The following is a 27,506-nucleotide window of genomic DNA, read 5'->3' on the forward strand; positions in this document are numbered from 1 at the left end:
AAAAAAAAAAAAAAAAAAAACCATTTCATGACGAATTACAATTCCTATCATATGCAATCCAAACTGATAGTTTATGCTATTTTGTTGTTAATGAAGTCATCTTCCTTATGATTAGTGCTTGATTACCAAACAAAAGCCTGTATCTCACCTTAGCAATGTCAATATGTTTTAGTGTTTAAAGTAGATTCAACAAAGTACACTATTAAACAAAGTTCTTTTGGAATATGCATTTTGAAAAAGCATTGAAGGAGTAGGTCCCAATTTTCTTAGATATTATGGAAGAGGTCAAACTTTCGTGATTAACTCAATTGGACATAAAAGATTCTTGAATTTACAAAAAGTATAAAGGTCAATATCTTGAAAGTCCTTATTTCATTACCTCGTGGCCACCCTTTAGCAGTTACCAGGCCAATATCTTGAATCATTTGGACGAGGAAGAATCCCAAAAGGATAAAGGTCTTTTTTAGACATTATACTTGATTTTTTTTTAATTAAAAAACTATAATAATATATAATAAGAAATTAATTTCATAGATGAATGTAGTGAGAAAAGGTTCAATCCAAAACTCGAAGGAATTTACAAAAAGTTCTTATGGTGCATAAACTAGAATGAGTTTAATTCCTGTTAGTTTTGCACCCTTTACCATGTACGAAGGAAATGTTACTCAAAATAAATTTAAAAACTACTAAAATTTGGGAATTGAAATATATTAAGCTGCCCCTTTTTTTTCTGATAAGAGTCGAATTTCATATGTGTATGAATTTTACAAATGAAGGGTATAGCCCAAACCAATGATGGTACAAAAGATTTCTCCAATTGGTCAAAAGAGTAAAGAGTTTATATTAAGTTTGTTCTCTGCATATTGTTAATAATAATTTACAACTGTGTGGGTAGATAATGGTTCACATGAATTGAAATCACTTAATTTAAGAATTTTTTTTTTCTCTCTGACATGTAGTCCTGATTTATTCGTGGCCTCTGCATAACTTCCAATTTATGATTTCAGTCTCTGCACACTGCAGTAATAGGTCCGGATAACTCGCCTTTGGAAGTTCAAATAAGAACGCAGGTATTAAACTTCTTTCGTGATATAGTTTGTGAGTTTCTTATCAGTCTTCATTTTGATCATTTAATTTTTACTTACTCTTTTAGAGGATGCATGAATATGCTGAACATGGGCTTGCTGCACATTGGCTTTACAAAGAAAATGGAAACAAAATCCCGTCATCAAGCAGCAAAAATGAATCTGAAAGAGATGTATCCCGGTGTTTCTCCGATTCAGAGTTCCAGAATTCCATTGGAGATTATTCTCGTAAGTATGGTTTTCTCAAAGCTGGCCATCCGGTTCTTAGAGTGGAAGGAAGCCACTTGCTTGCTGCTGTTATCATCAGGTATGCCCCTTAATCTAGTTTTATGCTACAGCAAACAATTCAATAAGTTACGTTTACATCTGATAATGTATTTGCAGAGTGGATGAGGACGGAAGGGAACTGCTTGTTGCTGTGAGCTTTGGACTTGGAGCTTCTGAAGCGGTGGCTGACCGAAGATCTACGTTCCAAATAAAGCGTTGGGAGGCTTATGCTAGGTTATACAAAAAGGTTTGGTTCCTTGACTTTCCAGATAATTCAGAACATAATAATGGGGAGAAGTTCGTGAGCCGCAATTAAAGTTTGATCAGGAAAATAATATTTCTGGGAACTTTTATGATGATTTGGTCGGAGGAGTATTAAACGTCTGAATGTAATATGAACTGAAAGCAAGACCGACCAGATTCAAATACAAGCACACTATAACTGTTGATCTAATGGTCCACTTTACACACAACTTAAAGCACACCATAAAATGTTCAATCCTGTATGGAATTCTTTTCTCAAAATTTTTATTCAGATTGAGATTTGTTCCAGTGCTGCTGCTGATTCATTTCCAGGTATCTGATGAATGGTGGTGTGAACCAGGTCATGGGGATTGGTGTACTTGTCTAGAGCGGTATACGCTCTGTCGGGATGGTATTTACCATAAGGTATGCATTAAGATTTATGGGTTTTTACTTCTGATATCAGCTTTCATCTGATTGCTGCTGCTATTCCAGCACAGAAAGTCAAAACTTGGATCATGAGAATCTAATATGTTACTTTACCGGTTTTGTTAGACACTGCTTTGACTAGTTCATAATGATTGGTTTCTGCCTTCTCATGCAGCAAGATCAATTTGGTCGGCTACTTCCAACCTTCATTCAGGTCATTGATTTTACAGAAAGGGAAGAATCCGAATATTGGGCTATAATGTCTGCCATTTCTGAGGGCAAACAGATTGACTCTACTTCGTCTCGGACAAGTTCAGTCTCAGTCGCATCAATTTCCCCGGACGCTAGCATCAATACAAAGGTTTTGTTCTAATCACTAGTCAAAACCATTTTTACTGTCATATACCTGTTTGGAAAACCTTTTGAAAGATCTGCAAAGTACATCATGTAATTTAATCACAGAATCCTATTTTTGCAACATCCACCCACCTTACAACTGCATGAACAGAAAGAAAAATTAAATTTTCATAAAATTGTGATTACATACGGAAGTATTGAAGGGTAGTGATATAATGTTTAGAACTTATTCAGGTACATTTTCTAAGGACAATGCTTCAATGGGAGGAGCAACTACTTTGTGAAGCTAGTAATCTCCAACAAGCAAAACACGGAGGAGAATATTATGTTTGTCGAAGCTCCTTCGCGCTCGAGGAAGTGGTAATTGTTTGCTGGCCCCTCGGAGAGATAATGAGGTTAAGATCTGGTAGCACCGCCGCGGACGCCGCTAGAAGGGTTGGATCCGAGGGGAGGTTGGTCTTGATTAATGGTCTGCCAGTCTTACCCAGTACTGAACTGAAAGATGGAGATGTAGTTGAAGTGAGAGTGTAAATAGTTCTTCAATTGTACAGTTAGGCCAATGGGGGGGAGATCAAGTTGTGGTCTAGTGCATTGCCGGTTGATGTGTGAATATTAGTTGTGATTTACAGTAGGAATAGTTCGAACAATTTCATCATTGGTGAACTTCCCCTGATACTATACCTTTGGCTGCAAATTTATAGAAGCCATGAAAACGAAAGGCTTTCAGCTTTGAAAGCAACAGGAGCCGCACTGCATACTCAACGGCCTCTTCAATAAGCAAGCGAGTGGAGCTTGGTTATTGCATATGGTTCATTGGATCTTCAGGTGCCTAAAAAAGAATGTTAAAAGTTTTAAGTACTTCTACTGTGATTTATTTATCACATAGAATTCGACATTGCTTTTTTAACTGTGAATGATATGAATGAATATAAATGATTGTCAAACAGACGATAGTTCAATCTTGCCACTTGCAGGTCGATTAATTTATTACTTGCAAATGTATGGAAGACTGATACCTACTCAGTGTGGGAAGGTCAAGGAAGTTGGGGCAAAGAAGTTGGTGCCCCAACAGGCGATAGTTCAATCTCGCCACCTACAAGTCAATTAATTTATTACTTGCAAATGTATGGAAGACTGATGCCTACTCGATGCGGGAAGGTCAAGGAAGTTGGTGCCCCAAATAAATTGTAATGATGGTAGTTCTAAAATCTTTTGAAAACTGAGCTAGATATGTAAACATCACAAGAAATCTAAAGACCATATGAAAAAGTTCATACTATCCTGCATGCGCTAGATAAATCAGAAGGAATCAACAGTTGCAAAGAGGGCAAACCATTTACATTGGCCAATGGGGTGTGCCATATCAAAAGTTTAGAGGTCAAGAACATCGGTTGTCACTCATATTTAATCAAGAAAACATCCAAGCAAAAGCAGTAGCTCATAATTGTTGGCTAATTCCATGTACCAACGATGTGTGTTGTACCCAACCGCCAAAACTCCCCGAGTGTAAAATAACCATCCCTGCAATTACATTGGAATGAAGAAATTGACATATTGAAGAACTATGGATACAATTATAGTTCTTCAATATTGGAATGAACGATCTATGTTGTACCAGCCATGGCTCTTCCCCAAAAGAGATTAGCAGAAGAACTACAGCAGCCAGCTTAAGGTGCGTCATGAAGGCTAAGAATTATTGTTCGCAGCAGAATTTGTTTCAGATGATCCAACTAAGGCTTCCATGTCCATCGTCATACCATCATTCATATCGGCCTCTTCAACCTCTGCCATTACTTCATCCCTGTCTCCAGCTATAGGTTCAATTCCGTTTTCTACTACATCGGAGAAATGCTTTTGTTCTTCCACAGCTATCTCTGGCTCTTCTAACTCGTTTGGCTTTGGGTCGGGGGACGGTAAACATGGGTCAGAACTGATGGCAAGCGTGGATGTCACCAAAAGATTCTATAAACGTAAACTTAGAATAATTAGACATGATATTAAGCATTCGCTATCAAGATATGAACGGTTAAGATTGAATAATAATGCAACCAACATTTAAATACAAATTAGAATATCGTAATACTTCCTTTAAAACTTTTCCTTTTACAAGGTAAGAAAAGTGGATGAAATGAAGAAGCACAAGTTAGATACATGAGGAAGAAAAAGACCTAAATATAAAAGAGAATCAACCCAAACAAAGCTCCCAAAAAAGATTTTCGATAATATTTCCCCTTTATAAAATTAGAAATTTAGTTTACATTAATAGTGAACCAACAAATAAGTATCACCTTTGAAGATAAAACACTACATATAAACAGTTCAATGAGGGGCCACAAATGAGAATTTTTAAATGAACAATGAAAAAAGGAAGAAAAACCAGGCAGCATTCAGATATGCCAAATAAAATACAAAACGAGTCCAAAAAAAAAAAAATAATAATAAAAAATAAAAAAATAAAACACAGAATATCAAGAAAACTCCATACCTTTTCCAGAGCAAGCGCAAGCTTTGAGAGATTGGGATAAATGCTACGTGCATCTAATAGGATCTGTCTTGTCATCAATTTTGGAGAACATATTTAAACAATGGTGAGAATCATAATTTTGCTAAATCAATTTAATACAAATTCTTGTCATGCTAATATGTCCCAAAAGACCAGCAAAGAAAAAAGAAACTATTAGAAAAGCTCTAACTGTAACTTTTTCTGTCTTTGAAATTATTAGGACCAGTGGGGAAGGGGAAAAAAAAATTAAGATATGGTCGCTTCAAATTTCGATATTTGGCAAAAGATTTTGTAATGTTTGAATAACAAGAACTAACAAATAAGATGTACAAGAGTGCTAAGGTCGGTAACAATGGCATTCTTTAAAGCAATTATTTGCAGTCTCATTGACAATTAATAAACGAAAAAGTACAAATGAAAATTTATAGGAAGAAATTGCATTGTAGTGAATATGGATAATCACCTCACAAATCCTCTGAAGGGTAAATGGAGGACCATCAATGAAGCTAAGAAGTGCTGCAAAAAAAAAAAAAATAAAAATAAAAAATAAATCTTAATTACGTCTGGCTCATAAAGGAAACTTTCTTTTATTGAGATCAATCCGGAGAGCTTTTTGTATTCTCAAATTACTAGGAGAACTGTTCGACTGGATTTTGTAGTAAAAGGACCGGTAGTATATTTTATACACTAGATAGGTGACTCCAAAAATGCATGACCACTTGAATGATTCAAAGTGTAGTTTACTGCCCGAACTTGGTTTTTCAAATAAATCTACAGTAAACAATAGGAAGTGGAGAAGCTCACAAACCTTCATCCAGCCGCTTTACCAGTTCCGGGAAGGTTTCTCCTAAAGTACTTTGTTGTTCGCCAGACGCTTTAGCTTCAGGATATTCTGACAGCACCTTCAAAGGCAGGCAAGAAAAAAAAGAGTCAAAATTTTCACTAAAAAACTGGATACAACAAATATGATATGCATGCCCCCTATGCAGGAACTTTAAAACATCCACTGCTAAAAAACACAAGAAATGCATTCATGCGTACCTCCCCATACCTGCTTCAGTTGAAAGGAAAGCATGCTCTTCAATTTCTCCCAATCATGCCTGAGAACATAAAGTACGTAAACACATATATATTGTAAGTTCATAACAAAAAGAAAACTTTAAACTGATCCACACAGTTCATATTTTATGTAGCTGATTGTGTGCCATAAGTTCCACGGGTAGACCTACATCCAAAAGAGCATACTAAAGAAACCTCCAATTAAAGTTTCTATAAGGGGACAAATTACACTGTTACAATAGATTTATTCTTCCAATTTTAAGGGTTTTTTCATGAACAACAATTCTCCTATTCTTTAAAAAAATAACCTCCCACAAACCTAGTCTAGCAGAATTCAACCAATGAACCCCTTGGCCTCCCTATTTAAATTGCACTTGGTAACCATTCAACATATCGAAGTGCTTTAGATTCTGATGTATAAATTCATACACTTCCAAAGTCCGAACTGTATCAGATTTTTGATATAGCGTCTTCATATTCATACCTACGTCAACAGAAATTAGGTGGAGAAGAAAGATACCAGAATTTCCCTGCGGATGCAATTGCTTCTAGTGTCCCTCTTACTTCTACCTCAGAGATTTCTTGCTTCTGCTCCATGGTTCTGGAAATTACAGGTACAAAAATACTTTTACAAAACAATAAATATAACTCACTGGATAAACAAGCCAGAACAGCTGGACATGAAATGCTCATCTTAAAAGTTAAGGATCCTCAAAAAACTATACTCTATCATCCTCTCTACAAAAAGTTAATCAAAGAACAAAAAGTCTGAAGGTAAAAAGAGATCACTTTTTATGAGTTGCTAAAGGTGTCCTTGGAAAATGAAATGGAATTCTAGCCATTTGAATGTAACCCATATCTGCTCCCATTACAGCCGTGCAAACATAAGCCAAGTAAAAACATGCAATTTGAAACTTCATAGCAGTTGTAAATTCACAAACAGAGTAACAAGTATTCTATGCGATTTGGAAGAAGCTACTACAAAAATATAAGAAAACAAGATCACAAACTAACATCGTGAACTAAAAATAAAATTACAGGAAATAAGGGAAATGATGTGCTTATATACCCGCCATTTATGGTATCAGGGAGAACATTATCCTGTTGTTGATGAACGGCATCGGCGGAAGCTGGGAGCTCTGAATCTTCATTTAGTGGCACCTCCATCAAGCGATGTCTACTTCCCACCTACTTCAGATGTAACCAAAAACATAAATATTGCAGTTCCATTCGCATAGTGACTACTAAAAGCATAGTAAAAAAAAAAAGTCATAACTATAGTAAGACTTCCATACAGAAATATGGAAGTACAGAGAGGATAAATAACACTGCAAAGGGGGACCCCAACGAAACTGAAAAAAGCTAAATAAAAGAAGCCCGCCAGAACAAATGAAACACAATTCCAATTAATCCCGAGGGCACAAATTATATACAACAAGAATAAAGGGCAATCAATGAAAGCAAAGAAGGAAACAGAGACATAATTGGTAAGCGTAGAAGCCATTTTGATAACAAAACTCATTTCTCTTTTAAATTCTTCCAATACCAAACCCACCGAAGAATAAAGCGAGAGCCACAGTCTTTCAAAGCACTGGATGACCACCACCATTTACGTTTCTTTTCCCCTAACTATTTACAAATACCAAAAGGAGCTTCTTTAGCGAGCTCTTTTCTTGAATGGGCACATATCTTATCTATTCCCTATTTCTTGCAATTTTAATCGATGGAAATCAGTTCTAGCATCTAACACAACTATTATCCCGTTTTTAGAAGTAAGAATTCGCTAAACCAAACATGAAGCATTTATCTGATCTTGAAGAAAATGAAATGGATGACAGACTAATTCTATAGGAACTCAGGCCTAAAAAATTAGCTTATGGAAGAACTCAGACGTCAGATCTCTAAAAGTTAACTTGGACCATAATATCATCACTTCAATACAACTGACTAAACCCAAACACAAATATAGAAACAAAATCGAAATAAAAAAGACGCCAGTTCCTTGAAGCTTACAACTTCACTTCACTAACAAAATAAGCCCAAAGCAAACACTATTCATAACATCGCCATCATCGTACAGTATACAGCTAAAAATAAAGGGGCACCGATTCAGCAGCAAACAAGGAAAAGATAATTCGTTAAAGCAGCATTTCAATTATTTCTAATTCCTTTACATAGTGACCAGACAGAATCGAGCAAGCGACGGAACTTACCTAGTGAGCTTGAAGATGATCTCAACTGAAGCGAGCTACAGCCGAGACGCTCGGACCGACTGGTGAAGCAAATGAGAGCAAGTCTCCGGTGAGGCGATTTAAGGCCCAGGCCCGATGCCGCCAAAAATTGGGCCAAACTTTTTTCATAGACAGAAATATAAATTAATTTAAAATTTAATACATTATATAATTAACTTAAATTAATTAAAAGAAATTAAATAATACAATTTTAAAATCTATAATTAAATTATCAATTAGTATTTAATTTAATATTTATAATTATATAATAAATTTTGTACATAATTGAAAATGAACGTCCCTTAACTTCTTCAAATTTGAAAATGGCCCAAGTAATTTAAAAATTTACAAGAGATTAACTGAAGGGGGTAAACGGTAATTTGATTAAAATTAAGGGCCTAAAACGACAATAAGATAAAATAGTTTAAAAAATAATAATAATAAAATTCGACGTTGACTCATTTACACGTACATCCAAATCCGGTAATCGTTATTTCATCATTTTCATCGAATTCACGTTCAAGACACGTTGGCCCGACTGATCGACCCGACCCGATCGTATCAGACCCGAATCATCGGTTCCTGAGAGTTTTCTTTGTGATTCTCCATCTAATTACGCATGAGAGTGTCTGAAAAACCAGTTCTAGATAGAGAAAACGGAGGCTTCAAGGATCTGAAACTTTCGATTGAATTGGTAGAAAGAGATACGTAGAGGGGGATTTTTTAATCAGGAACCCTAGAAATGAAAAATCCCCAAATCTGAATGGAAACCCTAATCATAACCCGCATCGATCTCTGCGGATCCTCCATCTCCGCGCAGTGTCGGATCATTCTCCGAACCTCACTCTTCTTCGCCGGAGGTTGACCTGATATTGCGTGTTGTTTTACTGAAGCTAGGGGGTTGGGGGGGGGGTGAGAGAAAGGGGCTTAGATAGGTGAAGAGAGAGAAAAAGTTGGACAGAGAATGGGGAGTCCTGGATCTGGTGCGGTTGATTATGCTGTGGGATCGATCGTGTGGGTCCGAAGGAGGAATGGTTCATGGTGGCCCGGTAAAATCCTGGGTTCCGACGAGCTTTCATCTTCGCACCTTACATCACCTCGATCTGGAACTCCAGTCAAGCTCCTTGGAAGAGAAGATGCCAGTGTGTAAGTTAGGATCCTCCTTACGATGTTTGAATTCTCTACTTGTTGTTTAGTGAGCTTCCTCTGTTTCAATGGTTTATGTCTTCACCTATACTGGCTTACCTCTGTTTCTTTGCTTGAAGTTTGAATACTGAAGAAAGCTGGGAAATATCCAATGCGTCCAATAACAAGTTGAGTTTTAGATGACGGAAATGCATATTTAGGGATAGAACCTCATGCCTTAGTATCCGAGATCTGACTATATCATCTCATTATTTGCTATGGTAAATTGGAAAGTAAGAAGAAAAGCATGCCAGAAAGGTTGTGAATAAGTTGTATGCTTGTCTCAGTTTGCGGAGGCTAGGTTGTAGTCAATTGTGTTAGTGAAAGACATCTATCCTTGTGCGAGAAGATGGTGTAAAAACTTAGTTGCTTGTTCTTAGTGGGAATTAGGATTTAGCATTTCATAAAGTCTTGAAATTCAAGCTTTCAATCCCTATGAAGTTCGTTAGATTTAATTTCTGTGCCAAGGCAACAGTGTCATCTTAGTTAGGCGGTTTCTTTCCAACCAGATAGCTGAATGAGTGCACTCACCAAATAGCCACTGATAGGTTTTCCTCTTTTCAAATAAGTTCATGCCAATCAACATTTGTGCCTAGAAAACAAGTGTTTCATAAAATTGAAGCGAAGAATCCAGTAACAGCAATATGGCCCAAGGTTTTTGTTGCTGGCATCCATAGGGTGGACTGGTTGGGTTGGAATGCTAAAAGTGTCCCTCTGGGTAGCTTTCCAGAGCCCCTTGGTCTGCTATAGCCAAGTGCAGAAATTTTGGAAAGACAAATTTGGCCTTCAGTTTAGAGGAAAGGAGCCAAGGTCTGGCTCCAGGATTTGGGAAGATCAGTGGCTGCCAAATTCTCCTCTTTTAGTCCTTTGTCTGAGCCTTTATGCTATCGCTTGAACGGTAAATTGTTGGCTGAGGATTTTGGGATTCTAATGACTTAGATTGGTTCTCGATTTATGAAAGAATCTACAGGATAGAGAGTTTGAATACTGGCTTTTTTTATGGATAGATTGTTCTGTTACTACTCCTCACCTACTGTAGCCAAACCTGATTCTAATCTAGGAAATCCCTTTGCTGTTTCATCCCGTTAAATAGATTTCCGATCACACGTTTGGTAATTTATTGGGTTCAATATCATTTATAAGCAAGAAAGTTGCATACGTAGCTTTTGTGCATCTCCTCTCTTTTTATTGTTTATTTATTATTTTTACTATTTATTTTTTAATTCTAATAAAATTATTGTTATCATTAGTATATAATCTTCATCTACTTTTCAGGGATTGGTACAATTTAGAGAAGTCCAAGCGTGTAAAGCCATTCCGATGTGGTGAGTTTGATGATTGTATTGAAAGGGCAGAGTCCTCGCAAGGAATGCCAATAAAGAAAAGAGAGAAATATGCACGTAGGGAGGATGCCATCCTTCATGCTCTTGAACTTGAGAAGGAGCTACTGAAGAAGCAAGGAAAACTTAATTTATGTTCTGATCAAATGACAATTGAATCATCCGGTGTCACTGCAAAGAAGGAAATACTTTCTTCAGAACATATAGGAACTGACGATATGAACGATGGGCATTCTGAATCACATCAATTTTCTAAGATAGTAGATGTAAATTATGACAGTAAAATTACAGATCCATGTCATAAAACAAGTGAAGGAGCTCAACTTAGTGGTGAGGATGACCATTCTGAAGCAAGGCCGAGAATGAGAGGCTTGCAGGACTTTGGGCTCAGAATTACTCCTTCAAAAAGAAAGGTTCCATCTTCTTCTGTTGTCTCAAATGGTTCTGAAATGCTTGCAACTGATACCAATGCTTTGGCTCCTCGTGATGGTGTTTGTAGCATTGGAAATGATAGCGATGCAAACGGTAAGCTAAATTTTAATATATTGAATTGATAGCGATGTCAGAACGGTCTCAAAGTAGACTGCCACAGCTAGATTGACTGCGTCATGTGTTTTCTTCTTTAGGGATGCAGCAAATTGATCGTGTAAAGAGGAGCAAGTGTATGTATCTTCCAGCTGATTCTAGTGATTCATTGGAATACAGAGAACCTTCTCTAGGTCAGGTTGAGATGTCAACACCCCATTCAGGAACCCGGGTTATGCCTTCTCGGCCTGATTCCCTGGTTGAAGAAAATGCTTCTGGTTCATATGAAAATGATTCTTCTGACTCAGAGACTGATTCTGATTCTTCCAGGTCAGATCAGGACGTGGATAATGACACGGCTGCACTTTCAGGTAATTATGTATATGTATATCATATATGGATGGATGTTTCTCGTGTGGATATCATTCTACTAATTTGTGTGCTACAGATTTCAATGATGTATTTTACTCGAGTGCTTATCCTAATATGAATAGTATCGTCTCATTTTTTCTTAAAATGATCTATACCCCATCTAGAGGCACCTATTAAATATTTTGGTCTTTCACACCTCCAATGACTGAGATACAATATACAAAGTCGCTGTATATTTTGCTTCTAGCATTTGTTTGGTTGAGGTATTGAGTTTTTTTCTTTCCCTTCTTTCATTCCTTTGGTTGCAATCTTAACTTATTACTGCCAATGAAAAACACAAGTTAACCTTCCTTGAGCTGTAGATTGTTAGATCTCTCAACTGTAGGATCAGTTTGCAGTTAGTATAGTGTTCCTATTGGTTGGTTAATTTATTCCATATATATTTGGTTTTTTCAGATTCCACTTTGCCTTCAGAAAAGGAGCCGAGTACATTTGAAAGAACGGACGCACAAGAGCATGTAAATATGAGCAGCGAGGAGCCTGATGATTCTGTGCATTCTGGTGACATGTCTCACCTGTATCATCATGAACCCGTGTCTACTAACGAAGCAGTGTCTAAGTGGCAATTGAAGGGGAAAAGGAATGTTCGTAATCTTTCTAAGAGACCTGTCGGAGTAGACGATGAACCATCAAGCCACCTATGGGTACATGGGAAGGCAAGACTTAATAACAAGAATTATTATTTTGATGATAGCATGGAGGGAGATGCTGATGCATTGGAAGAGGAATATTATTTGGCCTCAAAAAGAGTTTCAAAAGATCAGTATCTTGCCAGAAACTATATGCCCGACTGGGAAGGTCAGCCTGCTTTGAAAGGATATTGGGATGTCAAAAATCCCTTGTATGGTATCCGTCATCATTTTGGCGGGAGGACAAGAACTATACTAATAGATGTTGATCTGAAGGTCCATGCAAGTTACCAGAAAGAGCCTGTTCCTATAGTATCACTCATGAGCAAGTTAAATGGGCAGGCTATAATCGGGCATCCAATTCAAATTGAAACGCTCGAAGACGGGTTTTCTGAAACGCTTCTTTCTGATGGTCTAGGCAACGGACCCAGTGAAAATGATGGAAGCACAGCACTTCAACCAGCTTGGAGGACGGCAAGGAGGACAGCAAACGTTCGCATCCCTCGCCCTCATCTGCCAACAGTACTGGATGGTGAAGAAGCTGGCTATGACTCTCCTTTTGGTGATCAAGAAAGGAAAACAAGGTGCAAAAGAGTGAAAACCGGGGTCAACAGTCACAAGACAGGCGCGGGGCAGGGGAGGGGCCAACCACAAATTCCCCGAGCTTCTTCTTCTTCTCATGAGAGAAGGCTCCCAAGAAAGATGGTAAAGAAAGTAAGCATATCATCTAATAACCAGAAGACTAAGACTAGAACTTTGTCTTCAATAGGCGTTGAGCAGAACCATAGTAACATGGCAATACATGATAGTGTAACTTGTCAAATGAATGGATTGATGAAACCAGAATCATCTGGGCCACCAACTGTAGCATGCATACCTGTAAAATTAGTGTTCAGTAGATTATTAGAGAAGATCAATAGGCCACCCTCCAAAGCCACCACCACTAATAACGTGGTATTGTTGTTAAATAATAATAATTCTAATACAGATCCTTGACAAGTTACTCACTTGTAGTGTATACTCATGACAGCCCCAAATAAATGTATATCCCCTGGTGCTTGCAAATTGGTAGTGGATATTGCCAGCCCTGATTCTTGAGAGCATGAAGTTGAACATGATGGCCTATATTAGCTGTAATAAGTAGTAATTAGGGGACCGTATTCTTTTAAGTTGTTAATTGTGGGATTTATATAGGAGAATGTATATTTTTTGTTCAATACAAGATAGTTCTTTGATCTGTCTGTTTTACCTTGTTTAGAAGTTCAGCTTCATAAGTCCACAAGAAATCTGGAGACTGAATTCACTGTAAATCTTTATTTAGCTGTTTCCAAGGGCCACTTCATTTGTAAATGACTCTGGCCCTTCGCCCTTTTTCTTTGTTCTTCTTTGTATGATTACAATACAGGCATGTTTTTAGTTTGTGTTCCTTTTACATTCAGCAATTGCTTGAGAATGTTTGTATGAACATCTATTATCTAATTCTAATTCTATTCTCATTTCCTTCTCTCTCTCTCTCTCTCTCTTATTTTTTACTTTTTATTGACATTGATAACTCTGAGTTCTAGATGTTGTCCCAATTCACTTGAATATGCTCGATCCCCGACAAAACAATGGCTGGCATTCATTGTCCTTGCTTTCAGATAGAGGAATCATTTTTTATAATCTTCTCAACTAGATTAATAAGTGGTCAGAATTTTAATTTTGTAAAGATAACAAACAAATTGTCCATGGTAGAATTGTTGATGCAACTATCTAATGGTAGAATTGTTCATGCAACTATCTAAGCTCACTACTAGGAAATATTGTACGCTTCGGCTCGTTACGTATCGTTGTCAGCCTCATAGTTTTAAAACGCATATACTAGAGAGAGGTTTCCACACCCATATAAGGAATGTTTCGCTCCTCTCTCTAACCAATGTGAGATCTCATAATCCACCTTGAGAGCTCAACGTCCACCCATGGCCCGTTGTCTGGCTCTGATATCATTTGTAACTGCTCAAGCTCACTACTAGTAGATATTGTCTGTTTTAGCCCGTATCGTCTTTAGCCTCACAGTTTTAAACGCGTCTACTAAAGATACGTTTCTACACCCGTATGAGGAATGTTTCATTCCCCTCTCCAACCGACGTGGGATTGTATAATAGGTAAACTCATAAGGGAAAGCCTAAAAACTTTGAAAGGAAGCCCAACAGGGAAAGCCCAAAAAGGTGGTATTTAGATTAGTACCAGTTCCATTGCGTAACTCTAAAAGACGCGTTTTAAAATCGTGAGGCTGACGACGATATATAACAAGTCAAAATGAACAATATCTGGTAAGCTTGAGTTGTTGGAATTGATTAGTCTAAAAGATAATAATTTAACATGTGACAAGAAAAGAATGAACTATATACGTGGGGACAAAGCTAAAAAGAAATCATCATAAACATATAGTTTCAATTTCTAAACATAAATTTTGTAGTATAAACATCCTTGTTTTTGGTGTCATGTTTATTCTTTTTCCACATGCTTATTACACTTCGGGAATTTACCAGAAGCCTTCGTATGTCCAGCAATTCAAATCTACTCACCAATGGCAACGAAAGGAAATCAACCATTAGTGCTCGAGCTTGTCTTCGAGACAGGATCAGAAGCACCAAAACGAATAACATATTAACCGGCATCAGTGAAAATCTGCATAATATTTTAGACAACAACAACTGATAAAAAGATATCAGAAACAAGTGAGTGTGGGAATTTGACCTCTTAGTTGAGGTCATATGCTTTAACCTGTTGAGTTATGTTCAATCGAGCTAGTTTTTTTCCTGTAAATTTTTTTTTGTTGGAGTCTCGATTTACCGATTTCGAATAGTGATAATGTTTCTCATCTTTGGCTTAAAGCCCAAAAATACATTTTTTCCATTGAGTTTCAGGGCATTTGGAAGCTTGATGACATGTGTTGTAAAGAACAAAACAGAACAAGAGAGAACAAGAAGCACATCGCTGAGCTATGCGAGTTTGTGGCATACAGACAAGAAGTACTTTACTCTCCAAGCCTTACTGAGTAACAATGGACCCCAAATCCCCCAAAACCCAAACACAAACCCAATTCCCATGCTCAGATAAAACCACCCATCAATAATACTTCCTCCCTCACTTTCTTTTCCATTTTCATTCCCAAATTTTGGGGTGACACCCTCCATTCCGCAGCTCTTGTTTAATGGATCTCCACACAGCTCATTGCCAATAAAGCTAAACGGAGTAAACCTTTGGAGCTGAGTACCTGTCGGAATTGGACCCGACAAGTTATTGTAAGACAAATTCAAGTAACTTAGGAACGATAACTCCGACATGGACGGTGGTATTCGTCCCCAGAGTTGGTTCCTTGAGAGATCAAGAGACTCCAAATCCTTCATGCCTCCGATTCTGTCTGGGATGGTTCCTCTTAGATGGTTTATTGAGAGATTGAGAGACCTCAGTGCAAAGAGGTTGGTGATTTCTTCAGGGATTTCTCCGGATAAGTTGTTGTTAGAGAGGTCGATGCTAGTCATGAGTGCCAAGATGGTATCATAATAGAGCTCGCTTCCTTTAGTTCTCACATATGCATTCTCGAGAATCGCGATAGCGTAGCCTTTGTTAAAGATAAAATGAAAACGTTGTGATAGGTCCCTCTTGGTAGCCATGGACGTAAAATTGCCAAAACAATGAGGTATAGACCCACTTAAGTTGTTATTGCTGATGTCCATGATTTGAAGATATGAAAGATGACAAAGTTCCTTCGGGATTAGGCCACTTATCTCATTGTTCCCAAGGTTGAGAGTCATTAGTTTCAATAGGCTCATCCCAATCCATGCTGGTATTTTTCCATGGAAGGCATTTAGACTGAGATCTAAAGCTCTCAACTCCAAGCAACTCTGAAGAGCCCGAGGAATCACTCCGGAAAGGCTGTTGTTTCGTAAATGCAACGATACTAATATGGTTAGAGACCCCATGGAGGTTGGTATCATGCCAGACAAATTATTGTTGTCCAAGCTTAGAACTTGTAGTGATTCCCAATTCTCCCAGCAGTTTGGAATGTTTCCTGATAAAAAATTGTTACCAAGATGAAGAACAGAGATCCCTAAGAACTGAGAACGACATAGGAAATGGGTAATGTTTCCAGAGAAGAAATTGTTTGAAAGATCAAGCTGAGCAGGGGAGGATACTAAACGAGGCAATGAACCATGGAAAAGATTGGAGCGAAGGTCCATGATTGAGATATTACCCGTGAAAAGAATATGAGGAAGTGTTCCATAGAGTTGGTTGTGAGAGAGATTCAGGTAAATACACTGTGAAGACCAACTCCAAAACCAATCTGGAATGGTGTCTGAAAGTTTAGCATTAGAGAGATCAACCCAACTTAACTTTTTTTGGGATTTGAGCCATTTGGGGAATTGGGGGCCTACGATGCAAGATCTCAGCCTTATCATATAGAGATTAAAAGGAGGAATCCATTCTGTTGCAAAATTCAGTGTGAAATTATTGTCATTCATTTCCAAAATCTCTAGATTTGCTAGATTTGCAAAGTGATCCTCCGATAGTATGCCTTCCAAGTGATTATCAGATACTGTAAGTACTTGCAGACTTGATAGGAATCCCATACTCTTTGGAAGAGTTCCGCTTAGTTCATTGTAGTTAATGTTTAACGTTGTTAGTGAAGATAAATTTCCTATGGACTCTGGAATAGGACCAGTGATCGAGTTTCTAGCAAGGTCAAGGATTGACAAATTTTTTAATTTTGCAATTTTATCCGTCAAATGACTTGAAATTTTATTATACGACAAATCCAATGAAATCAAACTATCCATGAGACAACCAGAGAAGCTCTCAAAGATTTCTGATATATTTTCAGCAAGTTTATTGTTGGAAAGATTGATTTTTTCCAAATTGCAAAGGTTTCCTATCAATCTTGGTATTCTTCCATCCAGCTCATTGTTGGAAAGGTCGATCGAAACAAGATTTGTTAAGTTGGCAATATTATTTGAGATTCCCCCATTTAAGCCAAGATTACGAAGGGTCAAATGTTGAAGATTGTGGAGAGTGTAGAGACAACTAGGTATGGTTGAAGAATTGAAACCTGAGCTTGATAGGTCAAGATATGAAAGGGCTGACATGTTTTGAAGAGCACATGGAATTGGACCTTGGAAATCATTACGACTTAGATCAAGTGAAACAAGACTACTGAGATTTGATATCCATTTGGGTAGGAAAGACTTGAAGTTGTTCGACGAAATGTCAAGAACTGAGAGAGAAGTGAAATTTGTTGGAAAGAGGGATAGTGAAAGAGATAAGAATAGATGAATGCTGCGATGCTTTATTATTGTCTACTGACTCGATGCTTAGAGGCTTACACAATTCCAGTATTTATAGCTTATACACTGGACCAGAAATAGTAAATCATCGAAATCTAGAAAGAATTTAAATCTACTAACAATCTCCTAAAAATCTCATAGTTTGAATATTTGAATCATATCTCTAGTACTCTGAATCATATCTTCATTTTGAATCATATCTCAACAAAATTGACATGATCTAGAGGAGCAAAATCAACAAGTTTACACCTCCATAAATATAATTCTTGAAGCGAGGGAAGCTTATTTATGTCTAGTAACCAAGAAGATGCGTTACTAAGGTCTACATGCATCAAATTTAGCTTCAATAGAGAAGGCAAACCATGAAGCCATCCAAGATTTTCCGTATATAGAGGTGGGTAGGTACCTCCCAAACCAAGATGGTTCAAGTTTGATAGATTTCCCAGTTCATGAGGTATCAATCCACTAAATCTTGCGCGTGAGAGGTTAAGATAACGCAAACTCACCATTGATCCTAAAAAACTTGGAATTCGTACTCCTTCAAAATCATTGTTACTAAGATCAAAGTGAGTTAAGTGCTTCAAATTCAAGATAGAGTCGCTTACATTTCCCTTTAATTGGTAAGCTTCCAAGAATTCATTATTTGCAAGTATGAGCTCTTTGACATACCCGGTCGAGTTGTCACAACTGATGCCAACCCATTTGCAGCAATCTTGTTTAACATCCCACGACGAGAGACGATTCAAAGGATCTACAAGCCCTTTCTTGAATCTCAAAAGGGCCTCTCTCTCACTCTCAATGCAAAGAACTTCCGATGGATTTCCAGAGCCGCTGCAAATGTTCATCCCAAAGAAGAGCATTAGAAACAAAAGAAAATTTCCAACCATGTTGCTTTGGAGTGCCTTGGAGTATGCCTTGGAGTATGAGTGATAGGTATATATGTGTACTATTATTTTTCTAAGAATTTATTAAAATTCTTTTTCTTTTTGACGAGTTGACCTTTTCTTTGTGACGTATTAAACTTTTATTTTATTTTGTTATCCCATCATTAAATGACTTGGATAACCCGATCTCCACGAACGAAAAAAAATTATTGTGGAAAATTTGATCCCACGCAATGGGGCAAAAAATTCTCGTGGAAAATTTGATACCCACCAACCAGAAATTAATTCTTGTGGGGAACCCAATTTCGCGAACTTGAAAAGATTTTTTACCTTGATTCTGATGAGAATAAATGAATAAATTTATTGGGATGGAAAATGAAATATGAGGTAGAAATGGGATGAGAAAATCTTCCAATTGGACGTGGCTAAGGATGATTTCACATTTTAAGTCTCTATATTATTTCGGTTCTAATTAAATGGACAAATTAAAGAAAAAATTAAATTATTAAAATTTCTCTTGTTCTTGGATTCATCTCGGATTCATCTCTTGTTAAGAAGAGACGAACACACCATATCAAAATACGAAACTTGATCAATGAGCTGATTTGGATTCATGGTTGGTGAATTTCGTAAGGTTTTGGCTGTTAAAGAAGACTTGAAACTTGGTCAATACACACACTCCTCAACTGTCAACACAAGGGGTATTTAAAGGGACCAAAAAATAAAGAAACCAGTCCCCACACGGCTTCTTCTTCTCATAAATTCCGACTGTTTTCGTTGTTTAAGTTTCAGACTTTTATATGGAAATTATTGGTTTGGTCTGGGTGTGAGATCCCACAGGATTGGAGAGGAGAACAAAACATTGCTTATAAGAGTGGAAACTTTTCCCTAATGTAACGGGGAAGCCCAAAACGAAAAGCCCACAAACCTTGAGGGCAAGCTTGAAAGGAAGAACCCAAAAAGAACCGTATCTGAATGAGTATCAATTCAAAAACATCTTTCCTATTCCGAACTCTACATGGTAGAGAGAGAGGACGACAGAAAAGGAAAAAGACACATTTAGAAGAATATGATAAACATCGAGAGATTGTAAGATGAAAATGGATGCTTACTGACTGAGGATAGCAGACATCTACTATAACATAAGGATCTCACATATGAAAGTGGTGATATTAGAATAACCACAAACCAAATATTTAAGAAATGAATAATTAACCAGGAGGGAGCGTGTGGTGAAAAAAAGTTACTTGCTCAAATTGAAGAACCAGATTTGCCCACTCTATATCCCTAGTAATAAGCAAATTAGATCAATCAAATTTGTCCAACGTCCTCTTGGTTAACTGATAGGCAACTTGTCAAGTTTACCATACCAGGGCCAAAATAGATTGCAGTGGGGAGGAAGTGAATGGTTTGGGTTTAGCTAAGAAGCTTAAGGATGCCCTGACATCAAGGTCTCTCTAAATCATGTAGTTTGGAGGTTTCCTAATGAATGAAAATTTATACAGAAAAATTTGAAATCATGGAAGGAGCCTTGGGAAGATGAGAACGTGTATGTCCACGAAGAAGATCGGCAATAAGAGGCTTTTTGTGAGATCCCATATCGGTTGGAGAGGGGAACGAAGCATTCCATATAAGGGTATGGAAACTTCTTCCTAACCAACGTGTTTTAAAACCTAGAGGGGAAATTCAAAAGAAAAAGTTTTAAGAGGACAAATCTATTAGTGGTGGGCTTGGACGGTTACAAATGGTATCAGAGCCAGATACCAACCAGGGTGCCAGCGAGGATACCCCACATCGATTGGAAAGGGGAACAAAACATTCCTTACAAGGGTGTGGAAACCTCTCCCTAGCAGACTGTTCTAAACTTTGAGGAGAAATTCAAAAGGAAAACCCAAAGAGAGGGGAAATCCAAAAGGGAAAACCTAAAGAAGACAATACTTGCGAGTGGTAGGTTTGATCCATTTCAAAGGGATAACTGCTCAATAACTATCGGATTATTTTGTTACAAGACAAACTACTGCAGAGACAAACTACTGCAGAAAGCACTTAGCAAACAATCTCGCTTTGTATAATTCATCAACAATATAATTATACAGCCAGTATTCTCAAGGCTTAGATCAAGTACAAGCATAGAGAAAGCAGTACATATAACATGATAGACTCACAAAAGCATTCACACCTCAATTATTACATCAACGCAACACCTAATAGCAAAACTAAAATCTATCTCCAAAGCTGATATCAGTCAAAAGTTTCATAGTGCTCTCATAATCAAAACTCGAACCGTGCAAGATCTACCTAACACCACAATGGACAAGCTCCACTTTTACAGCACAATCTCTATAAATGAGTAATAAGGGTAAAGACATAGCACATAATCAAGAAAAAAGTGTGGAAAGTGGGACCTCAGTTACCTAATGCGCATGCACTCAATCCTGGGAGATTCTCCGAATTGCTGGAAAAGGTGGGGTCTTTAATTTCTCAGCATAACCCACCACTATCACATCCCATGCGTTCAAATCTTTGTGACTTTCCCCTGATCTTTAGTCCCTTAAAAGCATCAAACATAATCATGTCTTGTCAACGAATAAAAATGGCAATAATTCACACATTACCGGCTGGGTTCAATGTTATCCAGACATTATACCTCCATTTGCTAACCCATCACAAACTGATCTTGCATCCATCAAAATCCAAAATAAGAATTCTTAAGTTACCACACCATCAACATCTAAATTTGGGGCATGCGATCTAATAGCAGCTCACACCTAGAGCGCTAGCTTCATGTTTTAAGGACTTCAAGTAATCAATAGCTTCATCAATAACCAACAATGGGTCCTTTCCCTTAGCATCAGGAACTAAACTCTCAAGTACTCTCAACGTCTCCTTGATCCTGTCTTTCTTGCAAGAAGAATGGCAAAAATCAACATCTGTTCCAGCCTCTTCCTCATGGACCATGCCACAGCTAGATTCTGCGTCATTGACAATTTTCTGTAATTCAACTCTTGCAGAAGAAGCCGTAGTACTTGGCAGTGATTTTACGTAGCCCCCATCATGCACTCTCTGCCTTTTTCTTGGGCCATTAGAACTAGCAGCTTCGGTAGTAGTTTCTTGACATTGTTCTTCCTTCTCACAATGCTCATGGATCATCTCTGGAGAATGTCCTGTGCTAGTCACTTCATCATCACTACTACAACTAGTACAGTCGTAGTCTGAGTAAAGTAATGCATCTATTTCTTCCGTGTTTTCATGCATTTCACTCTCTCCATCAGCTACATAATTCTCATTGGACAGAGTATTTGGAAAATACTTGACAGAATCAATGTCTCCAGCTGCCCCTTCTTCTTCAAGCCAACCACAACGCTTGGTTTCAGCAAAAGTTGAGGGAATATAGACAGGAGGACACATAGGAGCATACATCAATCTCTTCTGGTTTCCAGATTGATCAAAGATAAGAAAACCTTTCGGATATGAGCCATTATTTGATTTTGACACAGGCATCCCACTAGGTCCAGCATGAGCATAATGCATAGATTCCTTTCCTTTCTGCCAAGGCATTGGAGTACCAAGTGAGTTCTGGAAATGAGGGGGTAAGCATTGACGTGACTCCTGAACAACATTTAGCTGTTCCACTTTAAAACTGGGTAATGGTGGAATTGCAAACCCTTGCATTCCTCCCACACATGTGGGAAGTATGCAATTTCCACAGTTGATATTCCTTTGTAAGCTTTCCTGTTGCTTGATCTCTACTGGTGCATTCATGGAATCACGATTGTGCAGTTGCCAAGCAAAATGCTCAAAATCAAGCCGAGAGTTATCAGTCCCAACCATACCGCAGAACAACCACCTAATCAATATTTCAAAATATAACTATTTCGAAACAACTGAAATAACATAAGGAGAATAAACTTAAAAAGCATGGGGCAAGAACTACCTCAAAATGTTGTGCTCTAGTTTGCTATGGGAGTTATCTGCAAAATGCTTTCAGGAACAAAGAGAAAAAGAAGTTCGCAAGAGTCCAGCTTAAGAGAAATAAATGCTACTCAATCTACGTGACAGGCTTAAGCAATTGTCGAAAATACTCGGCCTGGAACAGAAAAAACCAAAAGTTTAATCAACGGTAGTGAATGAGCCAAGTTCAGGGGGAACAAGCAGAGGGATTCAAATAATTCAATTGTTAATCAACAAGCAAAACCACGATGCAGAGACTGAGTTGACAAACCTGACAATTCTGCAAAGGTTGAAAGCATGCGATCACTCTAACAATAATTGTTGGTTTTCCTGCAATTCCATTCTCATGTTTCAATGCCCGAAATCTTGTCTGGGTTGCAGCTTGGCACACCATAACTACTTCTGAACCTTAAACGGAGAATATTCACTGCAGAAAGAACTATTTAACTGGAAATTTAATGAGCTATCTAGATTCCTTGACAAAGGGGCAGAAAAAGTAAGACTAAAACAGAAGACCAAAACCAAAATGGTGTTTGAGGACAGGAAGTTTTTCAGCTAATGTAGATATTACAGGAAATGATAAAAAAGTGATTGGAACCCATGGCTGATTGAAAGAAGGAGCTCAGGGAGGAACAATTCAGTGTTATCTATACAAAAAGTGATCTACAAAATAACCCTGCAATAGACGATCAAATGCACAACTTTACGAAATACATCAATGGATATGCTCAACCAAAGCATATTATTCTCTCAATACGTAAAGTTAACACATCCACAACTTATATAATGGTGCCCCTGCAAAAACATGAAAAATTACAATAAATACAAAGGATTGGAAATAACAAAATAAACTCTAAACAAGAAAAAAGTAAAGAACTCCAACAATCTACATTCATTCAAATATTTGACGAAAGAAACAGGATACCCAACTATTTGGGAGGAAATTTATAGCTTTTTCTAAGCTGCAAAAGAGAGATATGTCAATGTCTATAGAACATATATACAAAATCCAAAAAGAATTTTAAGAATGTGAAAGAGAATTTGAAGCAGAATAACAATATTTCAATTTTCAAAGAGAAATTTCAGAGAATCTTTTTGGAAAAATAAGCCACTCTTTGATCCCCAAGAAAACGAAGAAATTAGATCTTATTTTAAAACAGAAATTTTAATGATCCGTTTCAGCTTAGTTCCCAAGACAATCAAATCAAAATTTCCATCTAGCAAACAACAGAACCGACAAAATCATTCGGCATTTCCTACTTCCCAAAGCTCTGAACAACTATTTCCATGTCGATTAATTATCTTCAGATTCTCAGAAACCTTTGCCAGGCAACAGAATCAGAAAAGCGCGAAAGCAAAAATACACGAGAGAAACAAGCAGGAATCAAGCAATGAAATTGCTAGAAAATGAGAAAGAATCTTACAGAAGAAAATCGGAAGAGAATTTCCAGAGAGAGCCAGATTTGCGAAGATGGATCAGATCTAAACCAAACCACTCGAAGAACAAAGGAAAGTATGAAGGGGCCGAACGAACAATCAAAGCCTAGACTTCTATCAAAGACAAGACTTTATAGACACTAGATGACATTTTTACCCTTCAACAATCTTTTGAAAAAAATAAATGAGAATATATGTGGAAGGGTAAAAACGTGAATTTATTGAACAATTGGAATAAATACAATATTGAAAAACATTAATTAAAATAAGTTAACCATTTAATATAAAAAATTTAATAAAAATTTAATAAATTAATCTTTTTTTTCCCTCTCCTATTACTTTTCCGTTCTCTTGGTCTTGTGTAATCATGTTTAACCTAAAAAGGTGTTGGGAGTAAAGAAGACAACATCACTCCCTCTTGATTTGAAGATCCCAAAAGCTCTTCGATGGCACCGAACATCGAGGGGAGCTAAGCATTCCTCGTAAAGGTGTAGAAATCTCTCTTTAATAGATACGTTTTAAAATCGTGAAACTGACGACAATACGTAATGAGCTAAAGTGAACGATATTTGCTAATGGTGGGCTTGAGTTGTTACAAATAGTATCAGAGCCAGACATCGGGCGATGTGTCAACGAGGACGCTAGCCCTTAAGAGAGATGGATTGTGAGATTCCACATCGATAGAAGAGGGAAACGAAACATTCCTCATAAGGGCATGGAAACTCTCCTTAGTAGACGCGTTTTATAATCGTGAAACTAACGATGTACGTAATGGGTCAAAGCAAACAATATTTGCTAGTAGTGGACTTGTGCTGTTGTTCCAGATGGTATTAGAGTCAGACACCGAGACGGTGTGCTAGCAAGGACGCTGAATGTCACGGTCATGTTTGTCCAAGACATGTCACCCATGACCGTTGTCAAGAAAGGGCGATTGTGACACTGGGCCTCTAAGGGGTGGATCGTGAGACCCCCACATTCGTTGGAGATGAGAACAAAACATTTCTAATAAGAGTGTGAAAAACTCTCCCTACTAGACGCGTTTTATAATCGTGAGGTTGACGACAATACGTAACGGGCCAAAATGGACAATATTTGAAATTTACCATTTTATTAGTTTACCTAATTCTACTTTTTCTTTCCTTAAAATTATCTTATTTTTTTCCGAAAAACAAACCAAACACTTATCTTCTCAACTTTGGTGATCTAATTCCCAAGTTCATGGCATTTTGTCGATTAGTTGTTGAACTAATTAATCTAAAGGGTTTCTTCAAGATCATATCAATGGCGGCCTTCACAAACCAAATTACCTTAAACCTCCAACCTATATATAAACAACTCTCATGATGCCTTCCATATATCACCATCTTACCTTCAAAACCATCTCAATGGCTTCTTCCAAGTTCTTGATCGTTGTCTTCATGGCTACTTTGGCTCTTTCGAGTATCGACATCGGTCAAGCTGCCCGCCATCTCTTGCAAACTACTCCGCCCTTGGTGCCGAACTTGCCCGTCGTTCCAACGGGGATACCTCCATTGCCTGCTCTTCCAAATCTACCACAACCCACATTGCCTTTTCCGAGCTTCCCGGTTAACATCCCGAGCGGGGCTGCACTCCCCCCGCTCCCGACAATGGCGTCGATCCCTACCATTCCAGCTTCATTTCCTTCCATCCCATTTTTGTCTCCTCCGCCTGCAGCTTCTTCTTCCCCCTAAGCTTGGTTGGTTATTTGCAGCCATGATTCTTGTTGGGTAGTTTGTGTGTGGAGTTTAAGGTTTTATTATTATCACAATTGTTGTGTGTTTTCAATATTCGTGTCGGTTTGTAAGATTGAAGTTCATTCTCGTTATTATATTGTTCAAGCTTTTAAATTTCAATTCAACGGGATCTCTTTCTTTTTCTATTTCTCTCTCACACTACGAAAAATAATAGATACGATCAGCAACGAAAAATGTTCATTCCAACGTGACGATAACTTAGGGTTAAAATGAAAATTAGAAACATTAAGGATATAATTGAAACATATCTTAAAGTTTAATGATATAATTAAAACATGTCACCTTTATTACGTCAACGTGTACCATTATTTTATAGGTCATTGTCATGTTTTTTCATCTTCATTTAACAAAAAAGTTGCGTTAATTTAAAGTTTTAAAAATGATATTTGTAAATGTTGAGGAGTATAATTAAAAATTAGTACAAAAAAAATAGGCCTCTTCCAAAGTTCTTGACCATTACCTTCATTGTTGCTTTGACGCTTTCAAGCATCGACGTCGGTCGAGCTGCCCACCATCTTTTATAAATTGGTTCGCCCACGCTACCGAACTTGCCAGTGGTTCCAATAGGGTTGCCGTCGTTGCCTGCCTTGCCAAACCCTACTCTTCCGAATATGCCACAACCCACATTGCCTAGGGTTAATCTCCCTCCGCTTCCGAGCTTCCCGGTGAACATCCCGACTGGGGTCGGGCTACCTCCGCTTCCAACAATGGCGCTTCCAAACTTGCCTTCATTCCCTACTATCTCCTCCACCTGCAACTTCTTCCCCATAAGCTTGTTTGAATATGAGAGTGGGATAGCGTTTTATTATAACCAAAATTGTGTGTTTTCATTCATGTTTTCTCGTAAGATTGGAGCGTTTTTTTTCCATAAGATATCGTGTTTCATTTAATGAACCTTATTATACATGTATGATTGTTTTGAATTTTGACTTTAAAATTGACAAAATAATAGAAAATTTGTATCAAACGTACGACACACGAACCAAACATTATTCAGCTGATTAAAACATATGTCATCGACCGAATGAAATAATGACATGACAACTAATTATTGTCCAATTGGTCGAGACACATATCATCGATTAAAAAGGTTGAAGTAAAAAAATAAAAAATAATAATAATAATAATATATAATAAAAAAATATTTTCGTAAACGGTAGCTAACCTACAAATGCTTCCCCCTGGTTGGTAAGCTGATATGGTGGCCAAACTCACCCAACCCTTTTATTTCTTAAGCTATATAAACCCAATGTTAACCCTTGGTTTGCACCATATCCCAACTCACAAACCCAACAAAATGCCCTCTTCCAACTACTTCATCATGGCTTTCATGGCTACTTTGGTGTTTTCAGCCATCGACACCGGCCGAGCCGCTCGTCGTCTCCTTCAAACCGCTCAGCCGAGCGTGCCAGGGTTGCCCTCGTTGCCGCCTCTACCGCCCTTCCCGACGGTACCGGGAATGCCCTCTATTCCTAATCTCCCACAGCCTACGTTGCCAACTACTCAACCTTCTCTCCCTAAGATGCCTCCTCTTCCTAGCTTCCCCGGTAGCATCCCGACCGGAGTGACATTGCCTCCACTCCCGACTCTACCGTCCTTCCCAATGACTTTCCCGTCGATCCCTTTCCTCACACCGCCCCCGGCCGCTACCTCTTCACCTTGATGGAGTCCTAGCTAGTTCCTTTGTGTGATTGTTCTTAATTATACTTATGGTTTTGACATACCATTCTATCCTTTCATGTTATTGGTTATATTTGGAGTTTGTTTAAAAGTTTGTCTTGTACTGTGTTCTATTTTTTAATGATATGATGTGGATTTTTTTTTTTTTTTTTTTTTTTAAATACATT

At 37.8% G+C, this 27,506-nt stretch overlaps 6 protein-coding genes across 16 annotated transcripts in view; 3 read left to right on the forward strand and 3 right to left on the reverse strand.

Annotated features, from left to right (window-relative positions):
• The window catches only part of LOC111430484, a 10,970-nt gene extending 7,626 nt beyond the window's left edge, over positions 1-3,344 (forward strand). For both annotated transcript variants that reach the window (XM_023066727.1, XM_023066728.1), the window contains exons 13-18: positions 1,008-1,070; positions 1,154-1,392; positions 1,470-1,599; positions 1,929-2,021; positions 2,200-2,385; positions 2,616-3,344. In XM_023066727.1, coding sequence (XP_022922495.1) covers positions 1,008-1,070; positions 1,154-1,392; positions 1,470-1,599; positions 1,929-2,021; positions 2,200-2,385; positions 2,616-2,912 — 1,008 coding nt within the window. In that variant the 3' untranslated portion in view covers positions 2,913-3,344. The remainder of the gene's footprint in view (positions 1-1,007; positions 1,071-1,153; positions 1,393-1,469; positions 1,600-1,928; positions 2,022-2,199; positions 2,386-2,615) is intronic.
• A 353-nt stretch (positions 3,345-3,697) lies between these two features.
• On the reverse strand, positions 3,698-8,264 carry LOC111430495 (serine/threonine-protein phosphatase 4 regulatory subunit 2-like). Of its 6 annotated transcripts, none has more exons than XM_023066754.1 (8): positions 8,157-8,264; positions 7,013-7,134; positions 6,464-6,544; positions 5,936-5,984; positions 5,693-5,786; positions 5,348-5,400; positions 4,867-4,929; positions 3,698-4,343 (listed from the first exon to the last, which is right to left on the reverse strand). In XM_023066754.1, exons 2-8 carry the CDS (start codon positions 7,108-7,110, stop codon positions 4,068-4,070), a joined length of 714 nt encoding a protein of 237 aa, XP_022922522.1. In that variant the 5' UTR covers positions 7,111-7,134; positions 8,157-8,264; the 3' UTR covers positions 3,698-4,067. The 6 variants fall into 6 exon arrangements, with proteins under 6 accessions (XP_022922522.1, XP_022922519.1, XP_022922523.1 ...); XM_023066751.1 differs by having other exon boundaries at positions 7,013-7,131; positions 8,157-8,263; XM_023066755.1 differs by lacking the exon at positions 8,157-8,264 and adding an exon at positions 7,957-8,126 and having other exon boundaries at positions 7,013-7,131.
• Positions 8,265-8,639: 375 nt separating this feature from the next.
• On the forward strand, positions 8,640-13,710 carry LOC111430485 (uncharacterized protein At1g51745-like). Of its 3 annotated transcripts, none has more exons than XM_023066729.1 (5): positions 8,640-9,320; positions 9,440-9,487; positions 10,635-11,224; positions 11,326-11,595; positions 12,053-13,710. In XM_023066729.1, the coding sequence occupies exons 1-5, from the start codon at positions 9,139-9,141 to the stop codon at positions 13,279-13,281; spliced, it is 2,319 nt and encodes a 772-aa protein (XP_022922497.1). In that variant the 5' UTR covers positions 8,640-9,138; the 3' UTR covers positions 13,282-13,710. The 3 variants fall into 3 exon arrangements, with proteins under 3 accessions (XP_022922497.1, XP_022922498.1, XP_022922500.1); XM_023066732.1 differs by having other exon boundaries at positions 9,218-9,324; XM_023066730.1 differs by lacking the exon at positions 9,440-9,487 and having other exon boundaries at positions 8,644-9,320.
• A 1,025-nt stretch (positions 13,711-14,735) lies between these two features.
• LOC111430483 (LRR receptor-like serine/threonine-protein kinase FLS2) lies at positions 14,736-18,533 on the reverse strand. Of its 2 annotated transcripts, XM_023066726.1 has the most exons (3): positions 18,282-18,533; positions 17,824-18,167; positions 14,736-17,560 (listed from the first exon to the last, which is right to left on the reverse strand). In XM_023066726.1, exons 1-3 carry the CDS (start codon positions 18,497-18,499, stop codon positions 15,270-15,272), a joined length of 2,853 nt encoding a protein of 950 aa, XP_022922494.1. In that variant the 5' UTR covers positions 18,500-18,533; the 3' UTR covers positions 14,736-15,269. The 2 variants fall into 2 exon arrangements, with proteins under 2 accessions (XP_022922494.1, XP_022922493.1); XM_023066725.1 differs by having other exon boundaries at positions 17,824-18,533.
• A 2,009-nt stretch (positions 18,534-20,542) lies between these two features.
• LOC111430490 (transcription factor bHLH143-like) lies at positions 20,543-23,988 on the reverse strand. 2 transcript variants are annotated; one of them, XR_002708330.1, is made up of 5 exons: positions 23,872-23,988; positions 22,719-23,242; positions 22,431-22,583; positions 20,911-22,343; positions 20,543-20,836 (listed from the first exon to the last, which is right to left on the reverse strand). XR_002708330.1 is itself a non-coding variant. In XM_023066742.1 (4 exons), the coding sequence occupies exon 4, from the start codon at positions 22,325-22,327 to the stop codon at positions 21,248-21,250; it is 1,080 nt and encodes a 359-aa protein (XP_022922510.1). In that variant the 5' UTR covers positions 22,328-22,343; positions 22,431-22,583; positions 22,719-23,242; positions 23,872-23,988; the 3' UTR covers positions 20,543-21,247. The 2 variants fall into 2 exon arrangements, 1 of the variants encoding a protein (XP_022922510.1); XM_023066742.1 differs by having other exon boundaries at positions 20,543-22,343.
• Positions 23,989-26,980: 2,992 nt separating this feature from the next.
• On the forward strand, positions 26,981-27,322 carry LOC111430528 (ESX-1 secretion-associated protein EspE-like). The gene has a single exon (XM_023066792.1). It carries the CDS (start codon positions 26,981-26,983, stop codon positions 27,320-27,322), a length of 342 nt encoding a protein of 113 aa, XP_022922560.1.
• Positions 27,323-27,506: the final 184 nt, after the last annotated feature.

The sequence above is a fragment of the Cucurbita moschata genome, unplaced genomic scaffold, assembly GCF_002738365.1.
Source record: "Cucurbita moschata cultivar Rifu unplaced genomic scaffold, Cmos_1.0 Cmo_Scf00034, whole genome shotgun sequence".
In the NCBI taxonomy this organism is placed as follows: domain Eukaryota; kingdom Viridiplantae; phylum Streptophyta; class Magnoliopsida; order Cucurbitales; family Cucurbitaceae; genus Cucurbita; species Cucurbita moschata.